A 27,911-nucleotide genomic window follows, 5' to 3' on the forward strand; every position below is an offset into this window, starting at 1 on the left:
AATTTTCTCCTAATTTCTCCCTCACATAGGCCTATATTCAGGTGCGCCGCTAGTGGTGGTGGGGTCCTGGTCATGTCCTGGGGCCACAAACAAGAGGGGGCGCCTCAGATAAGCAAGGTGATACTGTACTACATGCATCTTGTCAGGGGGCTTGACATTCCTAGCAGTGCTCCTGCCTATATTAAGCTGTCTGTACATATAGTCCCTAGTTATCCTCACCTGGACTGACATCTTGGGAAGCTGAAATACTCGCCAGACAGCACATCAAGAAGAGACCACGCTTGTGATGAAAGTCTCATCTCAGTGACCCCTGCCCCCCCACACCCCCAACTTCAGTCCTCCATCCACCCTTAAGAAAACAGGTTTCTCAAATTTCAGACAAGACTTTATCAAATCAACATTTTTTTTTATTTGTATTGCCTTTTTACAACCGTATCACTGATATAAGAATGTAAATTTATTCTTATAAGAGGTTGCTTTCCTCCAAACAACTCTCACACACAAAGTCCAAATAAAACCTAAAGGGGGGCAGGGGGAGGGTTATGGTTTCATTACAATGGTGTCAGTAATGCTCCAAATCATTTCAATAAAATAAGTGAGACACTGAAAATACATTTAAATGTCAAAATAGAATTGGCCTAGTGTCTTTAACTTGCACACTGTGGGATAAAATAAAAGTTATAATTGTGGGTTCAAAGGCCACTAAAACAATGAGGAAAAGAGAGGGGGGGAAAAATAATTTGGTGCGGAATATGAAGGAAAGCCAGTCCATACACTGTCCAACTCTTCCTTGGTCCGTGAGTGGCAAAATGGGCATGTGTGTTGAGTGTGTGTCTGGGGTTCTCATACAGCGGAGAATTCATTTGTATGACTTGTCAGCCGAGCTTCTGTTGATTTCTGCGGAGGTCTTCTCTAAGTACACAAGCGTGAATCAGTCCTGCCCCATCACGTTAGGATGGTGTCGTCTATTTCTTCACTGGAGTCCGGCAGGCTGGAGATCTTCTTCAGAGAGCGGCGGTGACACTCCGACAGCAGGTCGTTACTGGCAGAGTCCAGGATGACAGTGACACTCTGAATTACAGGGAGAGGAAAAGCACAAATTACAAAAACACACTTCTTTCTGTGCGTTACCTGCATCTGTATATTTTACATGGTGATATCGGACATCGCACAACTGCATGTCCTGCACAATTTCTCCATGAGGATGTTTAAGTTTCATCTGATCAAATCTAACAGTAACAAGTCTCTCTTCCAGAAACGTGTGTGTGTGTGTGTGAGGTGGAGGGAGCGACAGACGGTCTGCAGTCTCACCTGCATGGTTTCCTCCCCCTGGCGAAGTCGCAGCAGGCTGACGATGGTGTGTTCGCTCTGGGCTCTGACGCTGGTGTTCTTGTCCTTGGTGTTGTCCAGCAGACTCTTCAGCAGCGGCTTGATGAGGGCGGCCTCCATGGAGGGCGTGGCCGCCTCTCTGAACACCCACCACAGCACCCGCTCCGCCACCAGTCTGATGTCGCTGGACTGATTCTGAAGACACTGCGGGGGCCGAACAGAGATGAGACGTCACAAGACAAACCCTCTGGCAACTGTACGCTGTTAATGCAGCCTCTCAGCACAGTATTCATCTTTCTAGACACTCTCCTCTGAGCATATTTTGTGCTAGAAGATATTTCAAAATGCTTTTATTTGATTTTTCTTTTGATCTACACAGAGTGAACTGGAAAGAAATTCTTGAGGTTTATATGAAGGTGTACAATTTATGTAAAAGAAAAATCGAGTTTGCAAAACTCTTCACCGCCTATTTTCATTTTGGGTAAAATGGCAAAAATGTATTCAACATTTTATAACATTATGTGGTGCTCATCTTGAGGTTGTAGTTACGGACTCATCTGTCTTCCTTCCCTAGTAATTCTGCCTTGTTTGTCGACTAATCTGATATCAGCTCCCTTCATGAGATTTTAGGGTATAAGGTGGACTGGAGCACAGTGTGGAGTGTGGATGATATCCGAGTCACTTTCCTGTGGTTTCAGAGAAAAAAAAATCTGATTCGGCTGTGGGAGGGTGGTGATTTATTTCTTCTTTGAAACTGTGAGAGCTGGACTTGAATACCATCCATTAGTGAACTACTTACTCTACACTGTTTGAAGTCAGCTGTTGGAGAATTCACCCTACGTCATAAATGTCATCATACTGAACAAACACTGGCCAATACAGTAAGAAAGAATTAGAACAATTCTCAAAAGGAAAACATTTCTCAAAGCCCTTACTACAGCCTAAAGAGGAAGCTGTGAGTCATGTATGAAATGCTGAGCCATTGTTTGTCCTCAAGACCATTAATCCCAAATGAAACAAAACATGAGAAATTTTAAAGCTTTTTGCACTAGACAATGTGCACAAAGTAAATAAGGTGAATACTGTTTCTGCATAGCAATGTGACTTATTGGCATTCACTTACATATACAAATACAGTAAAAGATAAGTAAAAAGCTTGTGATATCAGCTGAATGAGCCTGCTCCTGCCTCACCTTCACAAACTGTGTGATGGTGCGCTGGGAAACACCAGCGCTCCCCTCTACTCTGAGCTGATGCCTCATCAGATATCCCATTGCTCTGATCCCACTGGTGGCGATGGGGATCTGGAGGAGAAACAGGACACAACGTCACAACAGGATCACTGTACAGTACAAATATACAGGAATATCAGTGCACAGACAAATCGATGACTTACACACTTTCTAGTAAGTTCATACTGACACACACACACAAAGGGCAACAGGACCTTATATACAGTGTAAAGGGACAGTGGAGGACATTAATATTCATCTATAAAGCACTTTTCATAGAAATGTAGCACAAAGACTGTAGACTCTGTCAATATCTATGTAGATTCCACAGAAGGGCTGCAGTTATCATTACTTTCATTTTTAAATAATCTATCAAATCTTACATTGAATATTGGAATAATCTATAATCAAAAATACTTATTTTCAGCATTTTAGTGTGACAAAATTTATTGGAAAAAATGTATATAAAAACGTTTTCAAGTATATAGAATATTGATTGCAGCCCTATTCCCATTCCATTCCAGGGAGATGGAAGAAGTGCCTCCATGACCCAGGAATAAGAAAAGGGCCGTAGCCACACACATCTGACAAGCTCCATCTCCTCACCCTGTCTGCGGTGGCGTTGGCCAGGACGGCTTCTGCCACCGTGGCGCTGTATTCCTCCGCACACAGCTGCTCCGGAGCCGACTTGACTGCGATGGCCAGGGCCAGGCTGCGACCGTGACGCACCATCCAGTCCACACCAGAAATGTCCGCTAAATGGGAAAAAAATCTGTATCAGTTTATATGCCCTCACTGTAGCGCTGATGCACAGTGAGCAGTGGGGAAAAAAGGAGAAGTGCACATACAGGCAGGGACCAGAGTCAAACCTTCTTGATACGCTTATCTTAGACAAAAACACCCTGATAAGTGTTATTGCAACAGTATTTATCAAAATGAGCTGAAAAATTGCTATTAGTGCTACAATTATTTACATTGTATGAACCTGAACACATTTATGTTAATCAAAGAACACTGAATATTGAATAATGCTTTTGTTCTACTGAATCTTAGCATTTGAATCTGTACATGGAACACTGTATGAGCATTTATTTATTAATGTTTAAGTTTGTTTTTTTAACCACAATATGTAGTGAAACTGGTATGCCAACCCACCATTATACACACTATATATATAAGTTACATACAGGTTAATTAAAGGTTAACTTGAGGAAAGGAGGGAGCGATGTGACAGTAACTGTCTATAAATACTGACCCAAGATGTGCTGAAGTAACACACTCCTCAGCTCCTCCTCTGACAGGAAGGCGCACAGCTCACCGACGCAGCCGGCTGAGGACATACGGGTTGCATCCTACATGCACGCACACACACACACACACACACGCACACGCACAAACCAGACAGACAGACAGACAGTTTCATTTATTTTCATACTGAGTGGAGTGACAAGGAGGCCGAAAAGCACCTCTCATGAAACCACATCCTCCCTGCCCCCACATCCGTGTTTCAATTGTGATCACAGAGGAAACTACACTGCACTACTGTCTGTAAAATCCTTTCTCAGTGTCTGCTTAAGATAAGCCTTCAGCGCCCTCATTTTTCATTTAGTTACCTTATTTTATTTAGTTTGTTTAAATACATTGACATATAGGTGACGGGTTCATATATGTCAGTCACTATCACTGAGCATTGGATTTGAAAATGAGGGAGTTCCCAAAGATATAAATCTCCTCTCCACTCTACTTGATGCTGCGAGGCATCTGCTCCTCCTGTCATACCTCATCATGTCCCAGCATGCCAAGTAATGTGGTGGTGATGTTCTTGCGGATGGTTGGGTCCACCTTTGACCCGGCCCCCTGGATGACAAACCTCAAGGCTTGGAGCATCGTCTCCCTGTGACAGGTGGAGAGCACAACACATGCACTTTCAGGGACGGGATCAGAGACAGGGAAATTCATTTCACGTCATACATAAACCCCCAAAAACTTGAATTCAAAATTGAGATTGAATTGAGGAAAAAAAAAGTGTATTTGAATTTGTTATTACAACTAGGTTCCATTGGTTTATGACCACTCTAGCTTTGTCACCTGTGTTAGTATCTATGGAAAATGTCAAGCCACATGCCCATTCTTTTTGAGCAGTTTCATATGTTGTTGTGGTGTGCTGCATGTGGTGTGCTTTTTTCTAACTTGTTTGCTTTGTCTGATAAACAATTGGTTTTGTGCACTTGTTTTCACACCTACCATAGACACATCTATTTGAGCCTGTCCATTTAGCTGTGCGCTATTCATATGTACAACTGTTTTTTCCATGATTGAACAAGCATGTGTTTGCCAAATACACACATCTTTTATACCAGTGGGTCACAAACTGGGGTCCTTGAAGGGTTTTGATGAGAAATGGCAAGGAATCCACACACTACTTAAAATCAAAAAGGGGGCAGAAAAAGTCTGTGTGAATCTTCTTGGCCATCTTGGTCTTGGCCTAAAGTGTCTATTTGAGGATTGGTGATATGAAAACCCCTGTTCTAGACAGCCATTTGCCAATTCATCCCATAAAGAAAAAAAAAAAAAAGGATGGTATGAACAGAGCAACAGCTGAACTGAACAATCTATGCCATTTCACTTCCAGCCGATGACTTTCCTGGAAAGTAGGACTATCGTAGGAGTGCATACCTGACTCCGGAGTCCTCGGCGTTGCGGATGGCAGACAGCTGCTCAGTGAAGAGCGGGTCCACCTTGGTGTGGATGGAGACCAGCTGACCCAGAGCCTCGGCGGCCCTCAGCCTCACCGCACGGCTGGAGTCCTGCAGGGCCTTCAGGAAGGTGGTCTGGAGCTGGGGCAGGAAGGGCTTCAGGGCAATGCCCACCTGGAGGAGGGAACGCAGCAAGGTTAGGGCCAGACCATGTGACCAAACCTAAAAGCCTCAACTTTAGGAGAAATGATGATGATGAGAAATGATGGTGCCTTCAACGGTATGATAAAACATGGGATAATAAAGACAATACAAATTATGTACACAAAACAATTATATAAAAATAATTATTGGGGAAAATAATTGATAAAATATATCAATTTATACAAAAAAGTAACAAAAAAGTAAAAAAAGAAAATATCACAAACTAATTATACAAACATAAATAAATAAATAAAAATTCAGGACCTAGCAAACACCTGCACTGGTATGTTTCAGCGTCAGATGGTGGGATGCAGATACAGACCTTTGCCAGCAGCAGGGTGAGCGTCTCCAGCAGAGCGGTCTTCACCGTCCAGGCGAAGCGGTCTCCTAGGATACGAATGAGCGGTCCGGTGATGTTGACCACGGACGGCCGCAGCGCCTCGGGGGAGGTCAGTTTGATGACTCCTCCCAGTGCTTTGGCTGCCTCTTCCTTCTGCTCAGGGCTACCAGTCAGCACGCCCTCTCTCAGGACAGGCAGGATGCAGGTCACACCCTGTGGAAAAACAGGACATGAATATAGCATATGAAATTTGGTAGACTCTCTTGTACCAAGCGTCTTAGTCGGTGTTCACACAGCTAACAACCATATCACATTACTGTCCAATGCCCCATTTGAGCTAGCTGATTGCTCTTTATTGCACCAACAGTACTGCAGGGATGAGCAGACATAATAAAGCTGGTGTGTGATTGGTCACTGATGGGTACTATCGCCCCCAAAAAACGAGGACTTTTGTGACTGTGATCAACATAAACCAATGTTGTTCTGGTCTGGTAAAAATGAATGACATGAATTTACTGGTTACTCAAGTTTCTTGCAGTGAGGACAAATAATTAAGTAAGAATAAATTAGAGTACTGACTGCCTATATTTTTTTAATATGTGTGACGGGTGGGAATCAACTCCTGTCCCCAGCAGTGTCACTGGAAATTCTATTTATTGAACCACACAGGACCACAGGGAGACAAAGACATTACTATCACTCTGTAATGACTTCTCAGTGCTTATTGTGGAGGAGGAGCCTTCTTACCTTCTTGGGCAGACAGAAACCAGGAAGGTGCTGTCCCTTGACATCTGCAGCGGCTGATCTGACGTCTCGGTGCAGATCATCGATCAGAGCCAGCTGGCTGCTCGCATCCAGTTTCTGTACAACACAAACAAACAAGGCTGAGTCCAGCTTTATCTTTTGATGCAGAAATAACACATGATATTAGTGTAGTGCTGCTGTCTTTGCACCATGTTGTGTCAGTATGTGCTGTGAAACTAAGTGGTCAAAATGTCTTTATACCAACGTCAACAAGACAAGACAAATTCCTGTACAATTATAGTACAAGATGATTTAAGCGGCTTTCATGTTCATCTCAGCACACCTTGGTAATGGAGTTGATGGTGTCCCAGCTCTGGACCAGGACCTCAGTGTTGGAGTCGTTGAGCAGGCGGATGAGGCCTGACAGCAGGGTGCGTATGTGGGCGCTGTAGTCCACACGGGTGCGGGCGAAGTAGCCGTTGAGCATGGTGACGGCAGCCTGTCTGAGGCCGGGGTCGGCGCCTCGGGTGGACTCCAACAGGTCCTCTATGATGATGCGCTGGCCCACTTCATCCTCCACCGAGAGGATCACCGTTTGACAGCTGCACAGCTCCTGAAGGACATGGATACAGATTTGTGAATACTGCTCCATCGCCTTATGATTGGTATTCAGGGATTTGTTGAGGAATGTAAAAAAGTACAAGGAAAAGTAGCAAAATGAGAGTATCACATTAGAAATAAAAGGGGTTGTGTGTCCAAAAAATCCTGAACAAGAACAGATTCCCAAGGTGCATTTGTAGCAATGATGTGAATATAGGCTCACACTTCAAGTTAAATTTGTAACTTTTACATCTTTTAATTAATTTGATACTGCTCAATAAATAACAGACATGATCTATAGACAAATATTTTCTGTACACCAAGATGAAGTATGACAGTGTCCAGGTATAGTGCATCTCATCCTGACTGACCTGAATTTGCCTCTAAATGCAAAAATCAAATCCCTGCATATTATCAAACATAACAGAACCCTTGAACAGTACATATGAACTCCTGTAGCCACTGTGGCTGGTGAATGCTGGTTTTACCTGTGCTCCATCCTCTGTGTCCAGCTTGTCTCTGAGGGAGGAGAGCAGGGCGGGCAGGATGACCCCTAGGTGGCGTGTCAGGGCATCTCCAGCCACGGCGGATAGGAAGGCCAGCACACGGGTGTTCACAGGAGGAGCAGTCAGCTGGCAGGGGGAGAGAGGACGTCCAGTTTAGTCAATTAGACACAATGACATGGCTTCAAAAGAGAAGGCTGGCCTTGATGCTTTACCTTTGGAACCAGGTAAGGCAGCACAGAACGGCTCTTCACTGCCATGACTTGCTTCAGGCCATCCAAGGCAAACTCGGCTGTCTCCTCATCATCCTATGAAGAGAAATTTGGTGCATTTTAGTGGACAGTTTTTAAAGCATATGTTTCAGAAAGCCATATTTAAGACTGTGACCATCTGTAAGTGCAATGTGATACAACAAAAGAAAATAACACCAACACTAGTGCCATTATCTTTTGCTGGAACACAATTCATGGCATTTGCCTTACTTTCCAACTGTGACTAAATATCACCAAATATAAAATATCTGTCAATACCACTGTCTAATTTTATATTTGCATCAAAATGACACTTACTTAAACAATAAACATTCACTACATTGTGAAAAAATTAAGACCACTAACAAGTGCATATAAGACAGTTTAATACTCAAATTTAGACAATTTATGACTTTTTCAGATGTTTTAAGGACCCGAGGGTGTACTGTGTTTAACCTTTCACTCACAGCATAACACAGACACACGAGACAGTAAAGAGTCATATGCTCCTTTCTATTTCTCGTTAATGATTCAACATAGTGTAGAACTGTAACTTCTGAGTGTTTGTGCACATGCTTGCTTCCTCACTCACCAGCTGTTTGAGCAGAGCAGGCAGGATGTCATCCAGCGCCTGGTGGCCGATGGTAGCGTGGAGCTGCTCAAAGGTTTTGGCTGCAGCCTCTCGTACCTCCTCCAGGGGGTCACAGAGAGCCTTCCTCACAGTGGGGACCAGCGACTCGGAGAAGACTAGCACCTACAGTACAAACACCATCAATAGGGAGCTGACTACAGTGCTCAAGTTTTTCTTTCTGTTTCAAAAGTGACCAGGATATATAAATTTTCAATTTTTTTTCTATGTTTATTTTATTTATTTATTTGCCCTGAGGCCTGAGATGAAAACTTATTAAATCAGAATTTTTCACCCTCATATGGATATAGTAACCAGCAAAATCAACTATTCATTCAACAAAAACGCCTTGGTATTTTAGTTTCCACCTTTATATGGTTTGATTGTAAATGCAACAGAGCCTTGTCATTTTTAATATAGAAGATTAGTGTGTTGCCTGCTTATACTAAAACCCCTTGATGTAATGTCTATGGGGATCTGTGCTAACATGGCTAATACCTAGCCGTCTGCTTTGCCTCCACACAGATGTCTTGCAACATACCTAAGTTTATATTAAATAGACTTGTGTAAAAGAAACCTTTCAATATGCATGTTTGTATTAAATAGACTCAGAGAAATGCCTGTCTAACAGTGCGTTGCAAGACTGACCGCATCTTTGCTGGTGGACTTCATGATCTCGCTGAGGCCGATGCAGACGCCCTGCCTCTCATCGCTCTTGTCAGAGCGCAGCCCCTCCTCCAGGATGGGAATGATCTCTGGGAGAATCTTCTCTCCCAGCTTCCTCACCAGGTCACCCAGCGTCCGAGCAGCGATCTGAAACCACACAGACACACGGGCTCAACAAAGGCTCTGTGCAAGTATTTTCAGAGCAATAGGAGGAGACAGATGACAACCAGAGAATAAAGTCAGTTAGAAAGCGGTCTTCTTGTAAACAGGGATGTGCTACGGAACACACAAAAGCGGGAAACAAGCTGTGTCCAAAAACATATAACACACTGAAAAAAACTGAAAAAAATCACAGTGCTCAAAGTGGTATTGTAGTAAAAAGTGAAAAGGAGTGGTACCGTTCTCTTGTCGGGGCAGGTGGAGGCCAGGAAGCCCAGCAGCAGGGTGAAGAGGGTGGGGAGGATCTCTCGCAGGGTTCGGGGCGTGTTGGACACCACGATCTTCCACACATGGAGGGAAGCCTGTCGCACCACCAGCTGGGTGTCGGAACGGCCCATATAGAGGCCAGACAGGACGCGGTTACGCCGCTCAGCACCAAGAGCCCCGATGATGGCCTGGTGGTGGAGAGAGGACCAAATCATTATTTATCATTTGTAACACACTTTGTACTTTTGTACAAAGTACTTTGTCCTTTATTTACATTTTGTAAATAAAGTTCACTATTTCATATAATTATATCTTGACAAACTAACAGTTATGAAATCAAATTGTAGTTATGATAATAAGGAAATGCAAATTACAGAAGCATACCCTATTGGATGCTGCTGTGCCAAAGTTGTCATCCTCTGAGGCGGTCTCTGTGGTCATCTTTCCCGTCACTCCAGAGATATGGAACAGCAGATCTCCAAGCAGCTGCACGGAGCTGAACCTGTGAACCGACAACAGCACGGATGCTCAGTTAGCCACAAGAAGAGCGACACTCATTCATTCTTTTAAGCATTTCTGTGCGTTTATGTCTGACCTGATTCTCCACAGGTCATCAAACAGGCCTTGTTCCAGCTCGGGCAGCAGCAGCGCGATGGCGGTCTCAGCGTACATGCTGATGATTCGCTGGCCGGCCCGCAGCGCTGTGTCCCTCACATACTCGTTCTCATCAGCCAAAGCCTAGTAGACAAGACAGAGAGGCTAAGCGGGCCACTGAGCTGCAGTGACAAGTGATCTGCAGAACGATCACAGTACTTAATAGGGTTGGGTGACAGTGTCCAATAATCTTCACATATACAGCCAAACTCAAATGTATTCGTCCCTATGTGTTAAATTACAAGAGAGGGAAAAAAAGGGAAATATTTGTTTTCCGTTACATCTACTGGGTCTGGGTGCTGCGGCTTTGATCCTGACTACTGGGTGTTTGTAATGTTGCCAACCTAGAAATTTAAGCTTCTTCTACTGCTGCACTCCTTGTAAATTGCTCTGGATAAGAGTGAGAGCTAAATACAAATAAATAAATAATAAAATCCCAGAACAGGGGAGCCATACCTTGAGAATGCAGGGGATGATGGGCCCAACGTAGGGGGTGAACTTGTCTCCAAAGGTGAGCGGCAGGTAGATGAACATCATGATGTAGCCGTCTCTGACATGGGAGGCGATGTCTATCTTGCTGGCCGTCTGCACCACGTCTGGCATCAGCTTGTCCAGCTTCTCCACTCCCAGCCCAGCCATCACCTCAGCCAGACCTGGGGAGACCAGAGCAGGGGCGTCAATTCACTAAACCCTGATATGTGTACTGACTGCTCTTACTGTATATAATATAAATATTTTATCCTCTTTTAGTACTGCTGTGTTTTACCATTCTTGCTCTGTAAAGCATATTGCGACATCCTTGCTAAATGCACTTTAAAACAGAAATAAATTTGGAAAATTTGAAACAAGACACTCACTGATTAGAGGCATAACTGGCAGTCTCTAAAGTACTTTTCATTATTAATATAAACCATTTTAATATATCAGCTGGAGAGATAACCCTCTCCACTGCTATACTTAGCTACAGAATGGCCTTTAGTACCAATTAAGATCAACCATCCAGCAACTCATTTGCTGAACGATATGAAGCGCTTGTCAGAAAGACTTCATCCTACAGCGGGACAGACGGGGGGAGAACAGACCTTGGGCGGCTCCAGAGCGATCAACAGAACTCTGTTCAGAAGCCAGCGTCTCCATGAGCCAAGGTAGCAGGTCGTCATAGCAGGATTCGCCCATCCCCTTCACCATGGCACCCAGGGCCTTGGCTGAGACCGTACGCACCTGGAGGGGAGAGGGAGAGCAGTTACAGCATCAGCTCCACACACAGACACACAGCATATTACTGTGGTTCAGTTTACCACCACTAAACGCACCTCAGGCACTGGGTCCAGCAGAGAGGTCTTGAGTCCAGGAATGACACTAGGCAGGTATGGGGACAGGTCCTGTAAGAAAACACACATATACATGAGGTTACCACATACAATGCAGTATCCCAAATTAACTTCATGGCTCATCTGCAAAGGGCTAGTAAACTAAAATAAGATTACCTGGCAAGAATTATTTTTACCGGTCAAAATAATTAATATACATTCTTCATAGGAATGTCATCCTACCCATTTTCAATACTATTTTGAATCAGGTACTATAGAATCAGGTACTGTGTGAAACACTGAATAAAGAGACGAGCAGATTTAGTTTTCATTCTAACTTATAAATGGATCTGGGTACCTTCTGGTCAGTGAGGGAGTACATGTTGCCAATGATCTGAGCGGCCATCTTGCGAGTGTCAGTGGAGCGATCCTGGAAGGCTCTCTGGACGATGGGCATGATGAGGGCCAGGGAGGGGGCGTCGATGAAGTGGACAAACTTGGTGTCCAGCAGCGTCTGCAGACAGGTCTGGGTCTTCCGGGATGGATCAGTGAGAGCGTCCAGCAGGATGGGGGTTATGGCTGAGAAAGGAACAATAGAAGTCACTGAAGGCACACACATCCAAGCTCACACAGGTGCCAGACTAATGAAAGAGACACTGAGAAAATAGTCCACACACTGCACTGATCCCATCAACGAATTTATTACCAACTTAATGTTCTTCTTCAGACTGGAATAAACAGCCTATTTCAATGTATTCCTATATTAAATTAAAGTTCTGAAACTACAACTGGGCAGTTTGAGAAAAAGGATAACATGAACTTAAATGTTAGGGGATTTGCCCCATTGTGTTTAGTAAAGCAGACACAAAACATGTTTTGCACTACCATGTTTTGGACATGCAGCACAAAGAAACCACTGCATGGAGAAAAAATAAGACCTCCAATAACTACTTAATTTTATACACATGCAATACTTTAAGGCCCTAAATTTAGGTCATTTTTCAGACTTTTTAAGGACACATGGATAGCCTGGACATCTCTGTCCCATGACAGTAAGTCTTACCCAGGATCTCAGGGTTGCGGATGACAGAGCCGATCTGTCGGAGGGCCTGCTGGCCGGCCTTCTGCACCTTCACATGGGAGTCGGTCAGCACCTCGGTCAGCTTGGGCACGATGCTGGGCAGGCAGGAGGACAACTGCTTGGGAGCGCAGAAAGCCATGGCACCCAGCAACTCCACCGAACCTGGGAGAGGATATGGAGGGATGAGAGAGGGGCAGACGAGGAGGGGAGGTTGATATACAACAGAGTGATCATCATTGTGTGTAATCAATGACTGACCTTTTTAAATCCACAACAGGCCTCTTGCATTTTCCCTTTCAAATTCAATACTTTTCCTGGATTCTAATTTCCTGAATAGTGTCTGGGCTGTCTGTTTATCAACCAGGCCATAACAGTCTATAGTTGAAGATTATTCTTCGCGACAGCAAATATCACATGTGAAAAGACAGTGGATACGTAGTACATAAAATGTGTAACAGATTTTTCCCCAAACATATCAAAAAACCTGGAAATTATCAAATTCATGTTCCATCCTTTTCAGGACTTTCCAGACCTGTCTAGGAACCCTGTGCACGTAGAGGCTCCTAACCTGCTTTAGTCCTCCAGGACTCTTCCTCCAGGGCGACCAGCAGAGAGGGCAGCACCAGCTTCACTCCGTGGGCGCTCAGGTTCCTCATCACAGCCTTGGCACAGTCATCTGCAGCCTGGGGGAAGAGAGGACAGGGTGTAAAGACATCATACAGGGATCTGTTTTTACTGACATAAGTAATCTGACAGTGTTCATGACCAATATCTGTCATTGCCCATGTTTGTTTTGGCTAGTTGCAGCTGTCCTCAGGACTTATGTAATCAGGAAGTTTGTTATCTAGGTAACGAGCAGCCAAGCTTAACATTTAATTTTTTCAACAAATTTCTGAGACATTCCTAAAACATCTTAGATAACATTGCACTCCTTAACTTTTCCAGATCTGAAAAACACAACTAACACATAACAAGAAAGCAGGGCTTATTCAGGGTATCAGCAGGTTTCAGAAAGCCAAATGCAAGACTTTTTAAGAACTCTTTTGATTCCATCTGGAACTGAATTTAATTTTAATAAACAAAATAAAACAAACAAAGCTGGAAAAAACAGCCCAGATTTAACAGTACTGCAAAAGAGCAGTAAAATAATCCAAGAGTGGACCTACACAAACATGTCACTGCACTTTTGAAAGAGTCACAGATATGTGTTGTTTGAGTAGGGAATGAAATATTGAAGGAGTGGATGGAGTGGATTAAGAGGGTATGATCTGCCTGCTCACCTCTCTGACGTACTGGTTACCGTCTCCGAAGCAGAGCAGGAGGTGTGGCAGCACGTGGACGACATAGGGCTCAAACAGCTTTCCCAACATGTTACACAGCATCTCAAAGGCAAACAGCGCACCTGGAGAGACAAACAGCAGTTGTAGCTCAGATTGAGCCTGCTATGGCTCACAACAAGAAAGCCACCTACGGTTCAGTGGCTGGACAACCCTCACTCACCTTCCCTCCGTCTGAAGTTCTTCTTGTCCTGGATGGCGTCGGTCAGCGTGGTCATGATGTCCTGCTGTTTGAGGGCCAGGATGCCGAGGCCTTTGACCAGGCCGGCCAGTCCGTAGGCCGCTCCTTTCCTCTCGGCGTACTTGTCGCTCTCCAGCAGCAGCTGCAGCAGGTTCCTTACGATCCCTGCAGCGTCTTCCTTGATGGCGGGGACCAGCGGAGGTAAACAGCTCGCCACAGACTCCTGGACCTGATGGTGGGATGACAAGACACATGAGGTGAAGCATCAGGGTGCAGTATGGGTATGGTTCATGTTGTTTATGTGTTTGTTTTTTATAACTACCTTATTCTGTCATCACAATTTTTAAGTGGCTTGCTATGTTTGCATTATACTTTGCATTTACATCTTGAGGAAGGGTTGAAGGAACAATTCTGTGTCTTTACGTTTCTGGGTTGTCCCAAGTGAGAAATGTTAATTTGGCAGCAGCTAAGAGGGATCTGAATAAACAAACAATAACCAAGCCAGTCTCTTGGATGTTGTCAACAGAGCCCCAGATGGACATTCACAACAACGTGGAAAATGTGTGAAGAAGCTGAATATGTAGATTACCTGTTGTGAAGGTGTGGAGAGTGCGGTGATGAGTTTGGCCACGATGGGCTTGACCTTGGGGTCACTTTTGTCCAGATGTTTGGCCAAGGAGCCCATGAGGATAACCACGCTCTGACGGACAGAGTCGTAGCTGGCATCCTGGGGGGCGTTCTTCAGGAACTCCTCAAACACCGGCAGCAGGGAGCTCACATTGTCCTGGAAATATAAAGCAGGGCAGAAGTCAGTCAACTACTTTGATTTACAGGGGATCAGAATCATCAACTACATTAATGGTAAAGGAACTCGCTTTGGTGACATTGGTGTATAGACGCATTGACAACTTGCAGCATTTCAGTGCAAGACGTGTTAGGGGCACATGATAAGGAGCACATGTTTTAGTGGTATCAAAGTGTTCATATAGTGAAAAAGGTGAGCAGTAAGCCGTACCTTTCCATGTGTGTTGAGAGCTGAGAGGGCGGCGTCCAACATGCAGCGTCGCACCTCAGTGTGGCGGTCGTTCAGAGCGTCAGGAACAAAGAAGAGGAAGAGAGGGGTGACCTGAGATTCATCCAGGTACTGGGACAGCTTGTTCAGAGCCAGGGCGATACCACACCTAACAAAAGAGCACATAACATTGGTCAATGACCAATTTGCACAGAATGAGAGAACTCTGTAATCTGTCTCAAAATTGCACAGATGAGAGTGGCAAAGCGGCTACAAGGACTGGATCTCTGACAAGCACTTTCTAGTTTATTCTATTTTATTCTCATTGATTGTATTTTTTGGGATCCTACCACCTTCTGTTTAACTAATCCTGTCCCAATGGGGCTATTTAAGTGGGGTTTACAACATTGGAAAATGCATGAGTACAAGCAAATTTAGACAATCACAAGATAGTATTTGGAAATCCACTTTTCTGTGATTTACGCTTTTACCTGACAGCATCTGAATTGTCCTGATGTGGTAAACTCCACCCTTCTGTACTCACAGCAGGCTAAAACAAACACTAAGAATCACTTATAATACTATTAGACCCAAGTTTGGTTGACATCATTGTTGGGTTCTCTTACCTGGCCTCCCATTGGTCAGGTGGAGCTTCAGAGATGACTCTGCCCAGGGCATCCAGCACTGGAGGTGGTCTCTGTGAAAACAACACATCACTCTGACATTAGGTACTGATCTCAACTTTATTCAGAAACAATCTATTCCGGGCTGGGCAGGGCGGAGGGGCTCACATAGAGTTTCTGGTGGTAGAGCTCAGTGAGCTGGCCGAGGACTGCGGCAGACTGGTCTCTGTACTGGGAAACGGCGCTGGACAGAGCCTCGGCCCCGGCAGAGCGGACGGCCTCCTCGTGGTGGGTGACGTCCCCGATCAGCAGGGAGCAGATCTCAGGGACCAGCTCCAGACACAGAGACTCCCAGAGCCTGCGGACAGAGCGGCCACGACATCAGTTTGACTTTTGAGTTTATATCCATTTCACAAAAGTGGGAAACCTGAAATATCCTATTTGAAATGAATGAATCACATCTCTGAGAGGTAATTTGTCTATTCAGGACCCATGAGAAATGGTAAAATTACTTAATAATTCTAATTATGATTACTACTTTCACAACTAGAGGACGAAAGGAGCCTTGGGAAAAAACAAAAGATATCAAAGCCCAAAAATACATACTTCTCAGCCAAGGCTCGGCCCTCCTCCTCAACGTCAAACCTGGCAACCCACAGTCTGCGCAGCAAACTCAGCCCACTGACTTCTGAGCTGTCTGTAGGCAGAGCAAACTCCATCTCCAACAGGCCCTGAGCACAGACAGATGGGGTGTTAATATTTACACACAGAACAGGTCTAGTACACACACACAGGCGGTATTATGTGTAATTTATTCAGGGTTCCCACAGTGGCCATTATGTAAAATTCCATGACTTTTCTGTGACTTTCCATCTAAATCGTGTTGCTTTCATGACTGAAACATTTTATTCCTTCATGGTTTGTTAATGTTGTTTCTCTAAAGCAGGAAACAGTCTGGTTTCTACTACGGTTGGGTTTGCTGCAGAGAAAAATAGCTGAAAACCATCTAATGCAATGAATGTGTGTTGTTGGAACATGCATTCTGGTAAATTCCTGTGAAGTGACCTGTTTGTAAAATTACCGATATTCTATTACCGACAGAAATTCCATGACCAGTGGGAGCTGTGTTTACTCTACTGAGAGATGGGCAATTTATCTGGCATGACACAAAAATAAAATTGAATTCATTGATTCAAAGCTCACCCTGAGAGCAGCGTCACGGACAGAGAAGCAGGGTGAAAGCAGGGCTTCCAGCAGGACGTCTATCTCTGCCTGCTCTGCCACAGTGCAGCCTTTCCCTCCTCCGGCACTGACACACAGCGCAGTCAGGCACTGCGACGCCAACACCTGAAACACAAACAGTATGCATTAACTGACCTCTGTGCTTTTTGAAAACACATGGTGCGTGAAAAGTCTGGAATCACAGCACTTGTTTTTCACGCCAACACTAGTTGTCAGGATGACCGAGTGATCTGAGGCACCGGGGTTTCTGGCCTTCGAATGTAGGCAGGGTTTGAATCCCTCTTCTGACGAGGAATTTTGATACTCGCTTAGTTAAGAAAAAAACATTAAACTTGATCCCCATAGGGAAATTGGTTGTAAAAAAGGGTTGCAAATAGTAATAGATATGGATAGACCATATAAAAACTAGTAAAAAGAGAAAAATAGCATATAAACAAGAATAGAGGCTTATAGATATATGCAATAAAAATCCCAATCTTCAAGTTCAGTATGTGTTTACCTGGAGTCTGGGGGTTGATGTGGAAATCACCCTGGTCAGAAGCAGCAGCATGTTGACACGTGGAAGCAGCTCTGGGCCGTTCTGAGACAGAAACACACAATGGTTACTACACAAAGCCATTAAACAGTAAAATAAATGGGAAAGTTTTTGTACGCTTCTCTTCATTTGCTGCGCCATTTATCTTATGCACCAACGGCTCTGCTAAATAGCTTTCAACAGGGTGTGTTGACAACCAAGAAAGCAAAGTGGATGAATTGTTGGAGCGTAAATAAATGCTGAGGCAAATGGAGAGAGGAGCACACAAATGTTTCCCTTTTATTGTTCAGTGATTTCTAGTCATCTGCACCTTGCTGGCTGCATTTTGTTTTTGCACAAAGACATAAGCACAATTTATTTCATCGCTTGTGTTTCTGCGTAGGTCACAGGCAAAAGAACATACAAATGTGAAGATCCAGAGGGAAGCGTTCGCCCATACCTCGTCAATGAGTGTGTCTGAAATGTCTGTATTAGCCCGAAGCTGAGAGTGTTCATTGACGACTTGCAAGGCTCTGGTCATCAGGCTCTCCGTCTCCTCGGTGCTGCCTGAGGACTCCTTGAGCATGGCGTTGAGGAGAGGGAAGCAGAAGGCGAAGGCTGGAGCAGAGAGTGGAGCCGTGTCTAAAAAAAAAAAAAAAAAAAGTTTGAGTCACTCGTGTGTGCACCTTTTACATGGTTCCTCCACCAATCACATTCAATTACTGCTCCAGTGCAATAACCAATAGTTGTCAGCATCTCTGTTCAAATGTTAAGCGTTGGTGAACAGCTGACTTGAGTGTCCAATGTCTTGTTTTCGCTCACTGCAAAAAAACAGTGAAAAAATAATAATAATTCCACTTGTTTCCAAAGCACTTTCAGCAATTTTGTAGAAGTGTAAATATCTTGAAACAATGCAGATAATTCCATTATTGGCAACAAAATGACACTTGATTCAAGAAACTTCTTGCAAATTGAGCGAGTGGCTGTCAATGTTGAGTGGTTGGTTGCTTCTGCGGTTGATTTTTTAAGCGTCCCTATAGGATTGTATGGGAGAGCTGCGCACCCTGGCAAGCAAGACATAAGTAGCTCTATATATAAAGCAATTAATGAGAATGTAGTCAGAATCATTCAGTATAATGGGAAATTATGGTAAAAAAGGGTCCAGGTCAAAATGCTTTAATGCTTTAAGACTCATACTATATTAAATGAGTTAAGATGGACATTTTTGCAGTGCAAAACGTTTCCAGGCCTGGAAACGGCATTTTAAACTTCCACTCCTCTCCCATGACTTAAGAGCCTTTCCTCACCACCAGTCTTGCCCTCTCTCTGGGGGACAGTGTGGTTGTGCAGCAGCAGTACAGTGCGTTGGGTTGCTGTGTCCAGGTCCTCCTGTCCCCAGGCCTCGTCCAGATCACACTCGGGTTTCAGCAGGCGCAAAGTCACGTGTCCCACAAGCAGAGCTGGAAGAGACAAAATGAGAGGATGATATGCTACTCTTCAACATATAAAGGAGTTTCAGAGCTGATCATTAGGAGGGAGGGAGGGTCGCTGCCAGTGAGTCAGGCCATGTACCTAGATAGTGTAGGTGTTTGGGCATGAGGCAAACTCCAATGTCCAAGAAGACCTGTTGAAGACTTGGTGCGGCCAGAGGGGAGTGAAGGAGGGGTATTAGGACCTGGAGGACACCAGGGAGCTGCCAGGAGATCTGCGGTGGTCTCTCTATCAGAGCCGCTTCCAGCAGACCCACCGCACACTGCAACTCCATGTCCAACTGGTGACATGAAGAGAGACACAGGTCAGCAAATAGAAAGGAACCATATCACACTTCAGCACCATTACCTTGCTTTAGGTTTTGAAAAGCTGTTTGGGGGAGTATTTTGGTATCATACCCCTTGAAGTCTCTTGCGAATAGATGCCTCCCTTTCAAGCTGGACCTGCATCATCTCCTTTTGTTTGCTGGTCAGCTGCAGCTCATCTTTGATGCCTTTTTTCTTCTTTAGCTCCTGGGAGATCAGAGAGAAGAGGATAAAACATGTTCAAAATGTTTGCCAGACATTAACACCACAAAAAGATACTGATGGTGTCATGTTAAATCTACCTCCTGGAGCTCCATCTCAATGATCTGTTCCTTGTAGGAGTAGGCCTTGTTCTCTCTCTTCATGTTGCCTTTCTTGGTGCTTTCCTGCTGGGCACTGCAGCAAATGTAGAGGTGGAAGACAGAGATGTAAGTGAATGCCAAATACACATGCGTTTAAAAAAATAAATTAAAATAAAAATAAGACCTGGGTCAAATAGTATTTGCAATTTCCCAATACACAGGATCTGATGTAACTATCCCTTGTACCTATGCAGACACCTGGCTTGGATGTTAGAGGAAAAAGGGTGAGAGCAGGTATGTTTGGGGCCATGTTGTGGCATCCCAGAACCAACCCCCTCCATATCTGTTCAGCACCAAACGCAGCTATCACCGACACCATCCTGCACCTATACTTTGGCTTAATCATAGTTCTCAGTATTACCCAATCATTTCTAAACTCACAGTTTGTCTCAGCAAGAACAGGCTAATGGGATGGTTGACCCTGCTAGTTTGAAACAAATGCTTGTTATGGTTTATTTTATACTATAGGTGGGTGGGGTTAGACACAGAAGCCAACACAATAATTGCCAAAAAGTTTAGCCAATCACAGGAAAGTAACTGAATGTCTATTTAGTATACCTTTCTATGATTAACTACATGACAGTATCTGAGCAGCCCTGCTTTGGTAAACCCCAGCCATCTGGTACCCTACGCAGATTAATACAAACACTAAGATTTATTTGCTTAATCTTATTTGTGAAAATACAGATGTAGGTGTTGGTTAGATGTTGCTTGCTGTTGAATTCAGCAGTCCACAGTGATAAGAGACAGTCTGCTACCTCTGGATGATGCTCTTGTCATAGAGCTCTCCCTCGGGTGTCAGCATGATGGCGTACTCCTCCCTGGTGACCTGAAGCAGAGCGGGCCGGGAAAGCCACTCCGTCACGTGATCCATAACCCGCGGCAACAGCTTGGTGGGCGAGAGACCGGACAGGGCGCCGACAGCGTTCTTCACCGCCTGGGGGGAAACACACGACCACTAAACATCCCAGTGTAAAATACATCACCAAGATCAATAGCCAATATCTATCTGTAAACCTCTTATTGGGAATATGACGCATATTTTGCATATCCTGTATATTCAATGTCATTTGGATATTTTCTCATTTGTTATATATATATTTTTGTATTTTCATGCAAATGTAATACGAGGATATGCGCATTATTGTGAGACCTGGTTGTCGGCGTTGACCTCCAGTAGGCGTGGCAGAATACTCTCCAGGTTTTTCTCTATGAACTCCTCAGCTTTGATGTTCATGGTGGACAGCAGAAGAGGCCAGAGGCCGGGGCGAGCTTGGACTGCACCCAAGAGAGGAAAGCAAGGTAGAAAGACACATGGAAGAGAGATTAGCGATAATACAACTCTATTGGATTAAGCTGATCAAGTTTACATTACAATGTGTGACATAACTGTGTGTTCCTGTACCTATGGAGGGGCAGAGAGTGATGAGGAAGGTGGTTGATGATGAAAGCAAGGTAGAAAGAGCGATATAAACAGAGGAGACGAGATGAAGAATGGAGTGTATCACTGAGGTTATCAGTAGATTTACTCTAAGACTGAGTTCTTATTACAGTGTGAGTGTGTGGGTTTGTTACATTGTGGACTCCCGTACCTATGGAGGGGTGGTGAGTGACGATGAGGATCTCCATGGCCAAGTTCTCAGCCTCAGGTGGGTCGCCCCACTGGCTGGCGGCAGAGCAGACGACACACAGCGCCTCCAGCAGGACACGCGGGGGACTGTAGCTGCGGCCCAGCTCAGTCAGCTCTCCTGACTCTGACACCAGGACATCCTGGGGCAAAACCTGCGGACGGTCAATGGCATACAGTCAGTAACAATCACAGTAATCATAGTGGCTGAAGGATCCCAGGATTCATAAGCCACTTTCAATATTTCACAAGACAAATTAATAGAAATGCTTCTAAAAATGATGGTTGTTTACCTGCAAAAGGGACTGGTGCAGTAAACAATCTTACCAGCCACAGTGAAAACTTAGCAAGCAAGACATTCACTGAACATTCAGATGTGCAATTCTACACTGTCTATGAGTAGATACAGCTATATGCTTTCAAAACATTTGGTGAATGACTTTCATACTTTGTGTTTGTTGATGACCACGCGGAGTTCTCCCAGGAGGCCGTGGGCGAGGCTGGCTCCGCCCAGGGAGGAGAGCAGCTTCCTGACGGTCTGCTGTGCCCGCTTTCTCACGCGCCACACCCGGGACAACAGCACCGCAACTGTGGCACGGTGGTACATCCTACCAAAACAACAATATGGGGGAAATGTGCTCGTGATTAAAGCATAATCGAGCAGCAATGGTGAAATGTGACACAGACACAGATATGTAATAGGATAAGAGTCAGGATTTTTCCGGAATAGAAAGTATTGTATAATGCATAGTATATAGACATATCTACTAAAACAAAACACAAAAAATGGCAATTGCAAGTAAGTCTATCTTATAAATCAGGTAGTTTCAGCCAAACAATCTGATTCATAAAAAGATGCGTTCCAACCATGCTGATAATTTAGAGCCATGCGTCACTATGCTATGCCACCTCTTGTGGTAAACACGGAGCCTGACTGTGTGCTACTACTTAAGGCCTTTTCTGGGCCAGGAAAAACTCAGTACAAGTTAACAGGAAAGACAGACTCACTGTGATTTGCTGGTGTTAAGCCTATGAGCATGGTCCAGGAAGAGCCTCTCACACAACAGCAGCACTGTGCACAAAGCTAGAGATGGGGTGCAAGTGAGAAATAACACATCATTCCATGTCTTGACATATTTCAAATCACTCATGAGCTTTTGTCCTACTGATGGGAAGACATTAACATTTGCCTTACTTTCCTCATTGGCTTGGGAAAGGAACTTCTCTGTGGTGAATAGTGGCTTCTTCTCATCCAGGACCAGGTTCCAAAAGTTGGTGAATTTTGCCTCTGCAAAGACAGAAAGACAAAAGATCCACATCAACTCCTGCCCATGTGTGCCCCCAGACCTATAACAGTCTCCACAACAAGTGAAACCCACTATTGCTATGTCATTACCAAATGTGTGAGCCTCACCTGTCTGTGTATCCAACAGAGCCAGTCGACTCAGGAGAACAGAAGCTGCCACACCTTCTGCAAGCAGAGCCTGCTGGGAGTTCTGGGCCGCAGCCTTCTCCACCGTTTGGAGGAGGAGGGGCACCAGGTCTGAGGCCTGGGCCAGAGTGTCACCTACAGACCGGGGAAAGGGAGGGGTTAAGACCTTAGTAGGATCACAGGTCGTAGGTCAGCTCATTACAAGCTGTCATTTGAGATAGAATCAAGGTTCTGCACATTCAACAGACAGCGGCCCTTGGCTGACTGACCTTTGAAGGCCCCCAGCATGGCCTGCAGGTAGGCATGTCGGACCAGGGAGGTGGAGGTCTTGAGGGTGAAGGCTTTCTTCAGCCAGTCCAGCAGAGCAGTGGGAATTTCCACCGTGAGGCGGCCGGTCCACTGGGAGAGCACCGACACGGCATGCACCAAGGTGCCCTCATGGACTGAAGAACACAAGCAAAGTAAAATAAGTATTGGATTGGATTATTGGATTACAATGTGGCCACTCTGTGTATTTCCGAGATATAACCCGACATCATGGGCCCTACTTATATAAGAAAGATAACTGCCCCTCAGTTGGTCAATCTGCCTAGGTAAAGGGAGAGGAAGACAAGCTAGAGCGATGATACCTTCTTGTTGCAAATAAGGGATGAACATCACAGCGACGGCAGAGCTAAGAGTCTGGCTGGAGGTTCCTGACACAGCATGATGGCTGCAGCTGGCAATGCCTACAACAACAACAAAACAAAACTTGTCAGGTCAACAAAAAAAATCCAAAAAAAAAAAAAAAAAAAAATCACAGTTCGCAATTCTATTTTAGGCATAACTAGACTTTATATAACTAGAGCTTTTGCAAAGCCTCTTACCTGACAACACACTCATCTTCTGGGCGATAACTGTGAGCTTTCCCTCTGACCCTGCAACCATAAACATTGCACATTATGGTAGTTGTCAAACACATGGTATGTCTCAGTTGAGCAAAAACAGTCACATACAAATACACAGACAAAACTTTCTTCCAACAGAAAAATGTATTATGTCACCTCCGAGGATCTTGAAGAGGTGTGTGACGATGTCCTGCATGGCGGTGGGGTCACTGCACTGCTGGCTCAGGTTCTGCATGGCCTGGACCGCCTCCTCCATCAGCTGGGGGTTGTTCGCCTTCAGCTGGCCTGAAACACAGAGCGTATCCTCAATATGCACAGGCCAAGAAAATACATAGGCAGACGTGGGTTAAACTCTATTTGCAAAAAACGTATTGGCATATGTTTCGATCTACATGATGTACCAGATGGGTGGGGTTTACCACATCAGGACTAGTCAGTGTCAGCTAAATTGTCAGAAAAGAATACTAAATTGAGTATCTAAACTTTCTAGCAGGCATTGTTATTTCCTATGTGGCAAATGTAAAACTACTCTCTGACCTTTCATATATGCAGGTCGGCAAATAAACACACACACACACACACACAACTAAATAGATCTAGCATCCATAAAGGTCTTACTTGCTATGGCCTTTCCAATATCCATGGCATACTGACTGAGGTCAAGAGTCACTGTGGCCAGCAGGCAGGAAACGGCTGGAAAGAAACCAGACAATGTTTTCACCAACTGTAAGAGAGCTGTCTGAGCACAACCTCATTAACATTAAATGTGATCATCAGAAATTTAAAGCATCTCACTCTGCATAGCGTTCTCGGGGCTGCGGAGCATGGTCTTCTGCATGGCAGGGAGCAGCAGCTCCTTGAACTCGGAGTGGGAGACATGACGCAGTAAGGAGCCGCTTTTGTCCAGTATGTGTTGTTGTGGTCTCGTCTTGCTCATAAGGACCGACTTCATGTACAGGTCCAGCAGGGCACTCTGAAAACAGCAGGCACAATTGAGACGTTGCTGCCATTTTAGCGTCATGTGTTCCTGAGGAGACTAATCAAAACTGTTAAAAAGACTCACTTTATGCTTCTCTATGGTAGCCATGTCTCTCTGGGCCGAGCAGAAGTCCAGACAAACCCCTAGCAAGGCCAGAGTTGTGGGACTCTGGTCCAGACTCAACAGGGTGCTGATATACTGATCCACCAAGCCAGGGTTCTGGTGAAGACAACAAAATATCAAAAACAGTTTCTCACCATTCCTCTGCATGTCACAGTGGTTCTCAGTTTGTGGGTTAAGACCCATGAGGGTCGCTAGATGTTTTGAAAGGGTAACAGACAGCAAACAAATCACACAGATGGATACTGTGTTATCCAATATACTGTGACACAACTTAACGGCTGAGGTAAATTTTGGATCCAGTTGCAAAACTGTTTGAGAACCACGGGTGTGGTCCATCAGATCCTCCCTCATGACAAGATAAACATGTATATAAAATCTCATATCTGATCCTATCTGACACAGCTTTACAACGAAACACTTGTTTCACGCTGTTTTTCTGATTTTTGGATGCCGCTATTCCATGTTCCTCATGCTTTTCCTCAAGAATGTATGCCTTTCATTGCCAATGTAAAACCGCTGTTCCGTTCTCACCTCCTTCCAGAGTAGGCTGAAGTTCTTCAGGATCGACTTCAGAGCCGTGGCCTGAGCTCCTCCCACCACCTCAGCCAGAAGAAGACTCTGAGCCTCCACCTATAAGAGGAGACAACAAGAGTTGGTGATACAACAATACCAACATCCAAGCTGGGACATTGGCCCTAAACAGTGTTTGACTGTGTTTGGTAGGTTTGTCTACTCCATCAGCCACTTAGGCAGATAATCTGCCATCACTCAGAAATCATATTTTGAAAACAATATTCAGCTGGTAAAACAGTGAAAGTAGTCGGTGAATTTTGGGATCCATCGTAAATTAGTTTACCATCAGGAAAACACGGGTAGAGTAACTGAATATAACACATGAACAAGAACTATGTGACTGAGAAGACACAGAAGAGAATATATATGCTGAATTAAACAAGTCAGATATTTCACTCACTATTTTCTTCCAGATAGGGCGCTCTCTTTTCTCTGGAGTGGAGAACACAGTGCGGACTAACAGGCAGGTCCAAGACAGGCCGGTGAAGGCGGCGGAGCCTGTGCTCTTACTGAAAACACAATAAGTAAAGCCGGCATGAGAGAGAGGGGATAACCAAGATGCATGACCCACATGTTCCTAAACACACTTTGGACACATCCACCATCAATGGAGATACGTGTGGTGTTCTTTAATGCTAAAGAAATAGCCTACATTGTTCTTCAACAAGTGACAGTTAAAAAAGCTGACAGTGCTATGATGATGCATCTACTCTCTTTGTCTAAGATTCATAAAGTGATGCATCTACAAAAATGCACTCCTACAAACTTGACTTCAAAAACTGCAATATAAAACCCCAAGCACTACCTGGGTTCTCCATTTTTGCTGATGATTCCACTGTTGAGAAGGCAGTGGAGGAGGGTGGCAGCCAGGATGTCCGGCTGACTCTCAGCCAGCAGAGCGATGACAGAGAGCAGCTCTCTCCGAGATGCAGCATCCCTGAAAAGCACACACATCCATCTAAATACTCTAAAGACTAAAAAACAAACACTAAAATACAGGCATTTTGCTGGACCAAAATGGTTTTTGTGAGACTGAAAATGGTGAACACATGCACCTACCTATATCTGTGTGGCGTGAGACAGAAGAGCTTGCACAGTCCTTTGATGGCAGGCTCTGGTAATTCTACAACGGGACATGTTAAGAACGGTTAGTGGTGATCACAGCATTGGTTCTGAAGCAGCAGAAAATAGAGAGGGTAGAAAATAAAACAATGTCAAATTTTTTCACCTTTGCCACTTAAACATTGCTTCAACTCTCCCAGCACCTCCTTGCGCTCTTTCACACTGGCTGTAGTCACCTTCGCAGCAAATTTCTTCAGGGTGTCCGTAACCTGGAATAAAAATCATTCTTAGACTAGAAGCACTGGTCTAATTATTTTGGTGAAGCAAATGATAGTGAAGGCTGGAGAGGTCTTGTTTTGAAATCAACAGGTTGTAGACAAAGGAATTACAGGATAGCTGTTACTCAAAATAGCACACAATGTGTCTGTAAGTATGGCTTTGTCAGTATCTAACAGGTTGGCTGAGATCATTTAAAAACATTAACAACATTTTAGCTAACTAATCATGGTTTGCTACTTTTGGAAGGCGTGGCTTGCCTCATCATGATCTACTACAACTACTTGTCTGTCCAGCTTAAAGTACTCAGAGTAACTGAATTTAACAAGAGTAACTTCAGGTAATACGAATAACTTAATTAGTTACAAGAAGCTAGCCAACTAAATGTTCACATCGCCTTCTACTGTCATCAAAAACCAAGCCTCCCGTCAGTCCCAAGTTCCCAGCTAAGTGGTAGCTAGCTGGCTACAGCAGCTGGTTAGTGTGATGAGAGTCTGGGGCGACGTAGCACCGTGTTAGCTCCTAGCTAGCTAGCTAGCTAGCTGCTGTGGAATTCTGCCGCAGCCTCTTTTTGAACGCGGAAACACAGCGAAGTTATTTCTAGGACAGCACTCGGTATACCATGAGCTGGCTTTCTACAGCGCTTGGCTGCCACTCTGTAAACGGATAAGATACAATTTTAAAAAGCCAGCCACACAGACCTGCGTGTCCGCTGCCATCTTGCCGGTCTTGATGCAGGAAGGATTTGTTGTTGTCACTTCCGGGTCATCAGCAGCTGGGTAACCATCCTTTGATCAAACTGGCCTCACTGAATTCTTTATCTCCTCAGCTTTGACATTCTATCTGGTTACCATAACTAATATAACACATATTAATCCATGTAACATCCAATCAATTACATATGTATTAATCCAAGACCCTATTTTTGTATGAAACACAATGCTCTCCAATACTTCCAACTATGTTGACAGAAAAGTTCCAAAATGTACAGAGAATTTAAATGTTCCCCAATGCTTGGAGAATTTCCTTCAGTTGCTTGCATTTTGCCCATGGATGAATCACATTTGCTTGCAACATATAGCCTATTTATTGCTGATTCCTCATGGTGACTTGGTGTTGCAGGTAATTCATAATTAACACAATTAATCAACCTGAGACATTGGCACAAATAGTTGCCTTTAATTACACAATTGTTAAATGATCATCTGAGCTGTTCATATA

The 27,911-nt window shown here is 44.5% G+C and overlaps 1 protein-coding gene across 1 annotated transcript; it reads right to left on the reverse strand.

Annotated features, from left to right (window-relative positions):
- Positions 1-398: 398 nt before the first annotated feature.
- Positions 399-27,451, reverse strand: gcn1 (GCN1 activator of EIF2AK4). Its single transcript, XM_071922257.2, has 57 exons — positions 27,392-27,451; positions 26,581-26,683; positions 26,412-26,475; positions 26,158-26,289; positions 25,753-25,861; positions 25,311-25,409; positions 24,741-24,875; positions 24,473-24,650; positions 24,296-24,370; positions 23,834-23,962; positions 23,657-23,707; positions 23,420-23,518; positions 23,060-23,233; positions 22,773-22,925; positions 22,554-22,646; positions 22,367-22,442; positions 21,807-21,966; positions 21,324-21,513; positions 20,885-21,009; positions 20,490-20,668; positions 19,672-19,765; positions 19,463-19,576; positions 19,146-19,344; positions 18,881-19,033; positions 18,034-18,215; positions 17,559-17,639; positions 17,021-17,164; positions 16,424-16,548; positions 15,986-16,175; positions 15,821-15,891; positions 15,198-15,363; positions 14,772-14,966; positions 14,165-14,411; positions 13,945-14,066; positions 13,233-13,347; positions 12,647-12,826; positions 11,942-12,162; positions 11,587-11,655; positions 11,356-11,494; positions 10,730-10,926; positions 10,215-10,357; positions 10,004-10,121; positions 9,592-9,807; positions 9,176-9,340; positions 8,492-8,653; positions 7,864-7,956; positions 7,634-7,777; positions 6,889-7,158; positions 6,549-6,662; positions 5,784-6,014; positions 5,238-5,431; positions 4,341-4,455; positions 3,817-3,913; positions 3,168-3,316; positions 2,523-2,633; positions 1,312-1,533; positions 399-1,071 (listed from the first exon to the last, which is right to left on the reverse strand). Exons 1-57 carry the CDS (start codon positions 27,407-27,409, stop codon positions 946-948), a joined length of 8,016 nt encoding a protein of 2,671 aa, XP_071778358.1. The 5' UTR covers positions 27,410-27,451; the 3' UTR covers positions 399-945.
- Between the last annotated feature and the right edge of the window lie 460 nt (positions 27,452-27,911).

The sequence above is a fragment of the Centroberyx gerrardi genome, chromosome 8 (assembly GCF_048128805.1).
Source record: "Centroberyx gerrardi isolate f3 chromosome 8, fCenGer3.hap1.cur.20231027, whole genome shotgun sequence".
NCBI lineage: Eukaryota > Metazoa > Chordata > Actinopteri > Beryciformes > Berycidae > Centroberyx > Centroberyx gerrardi.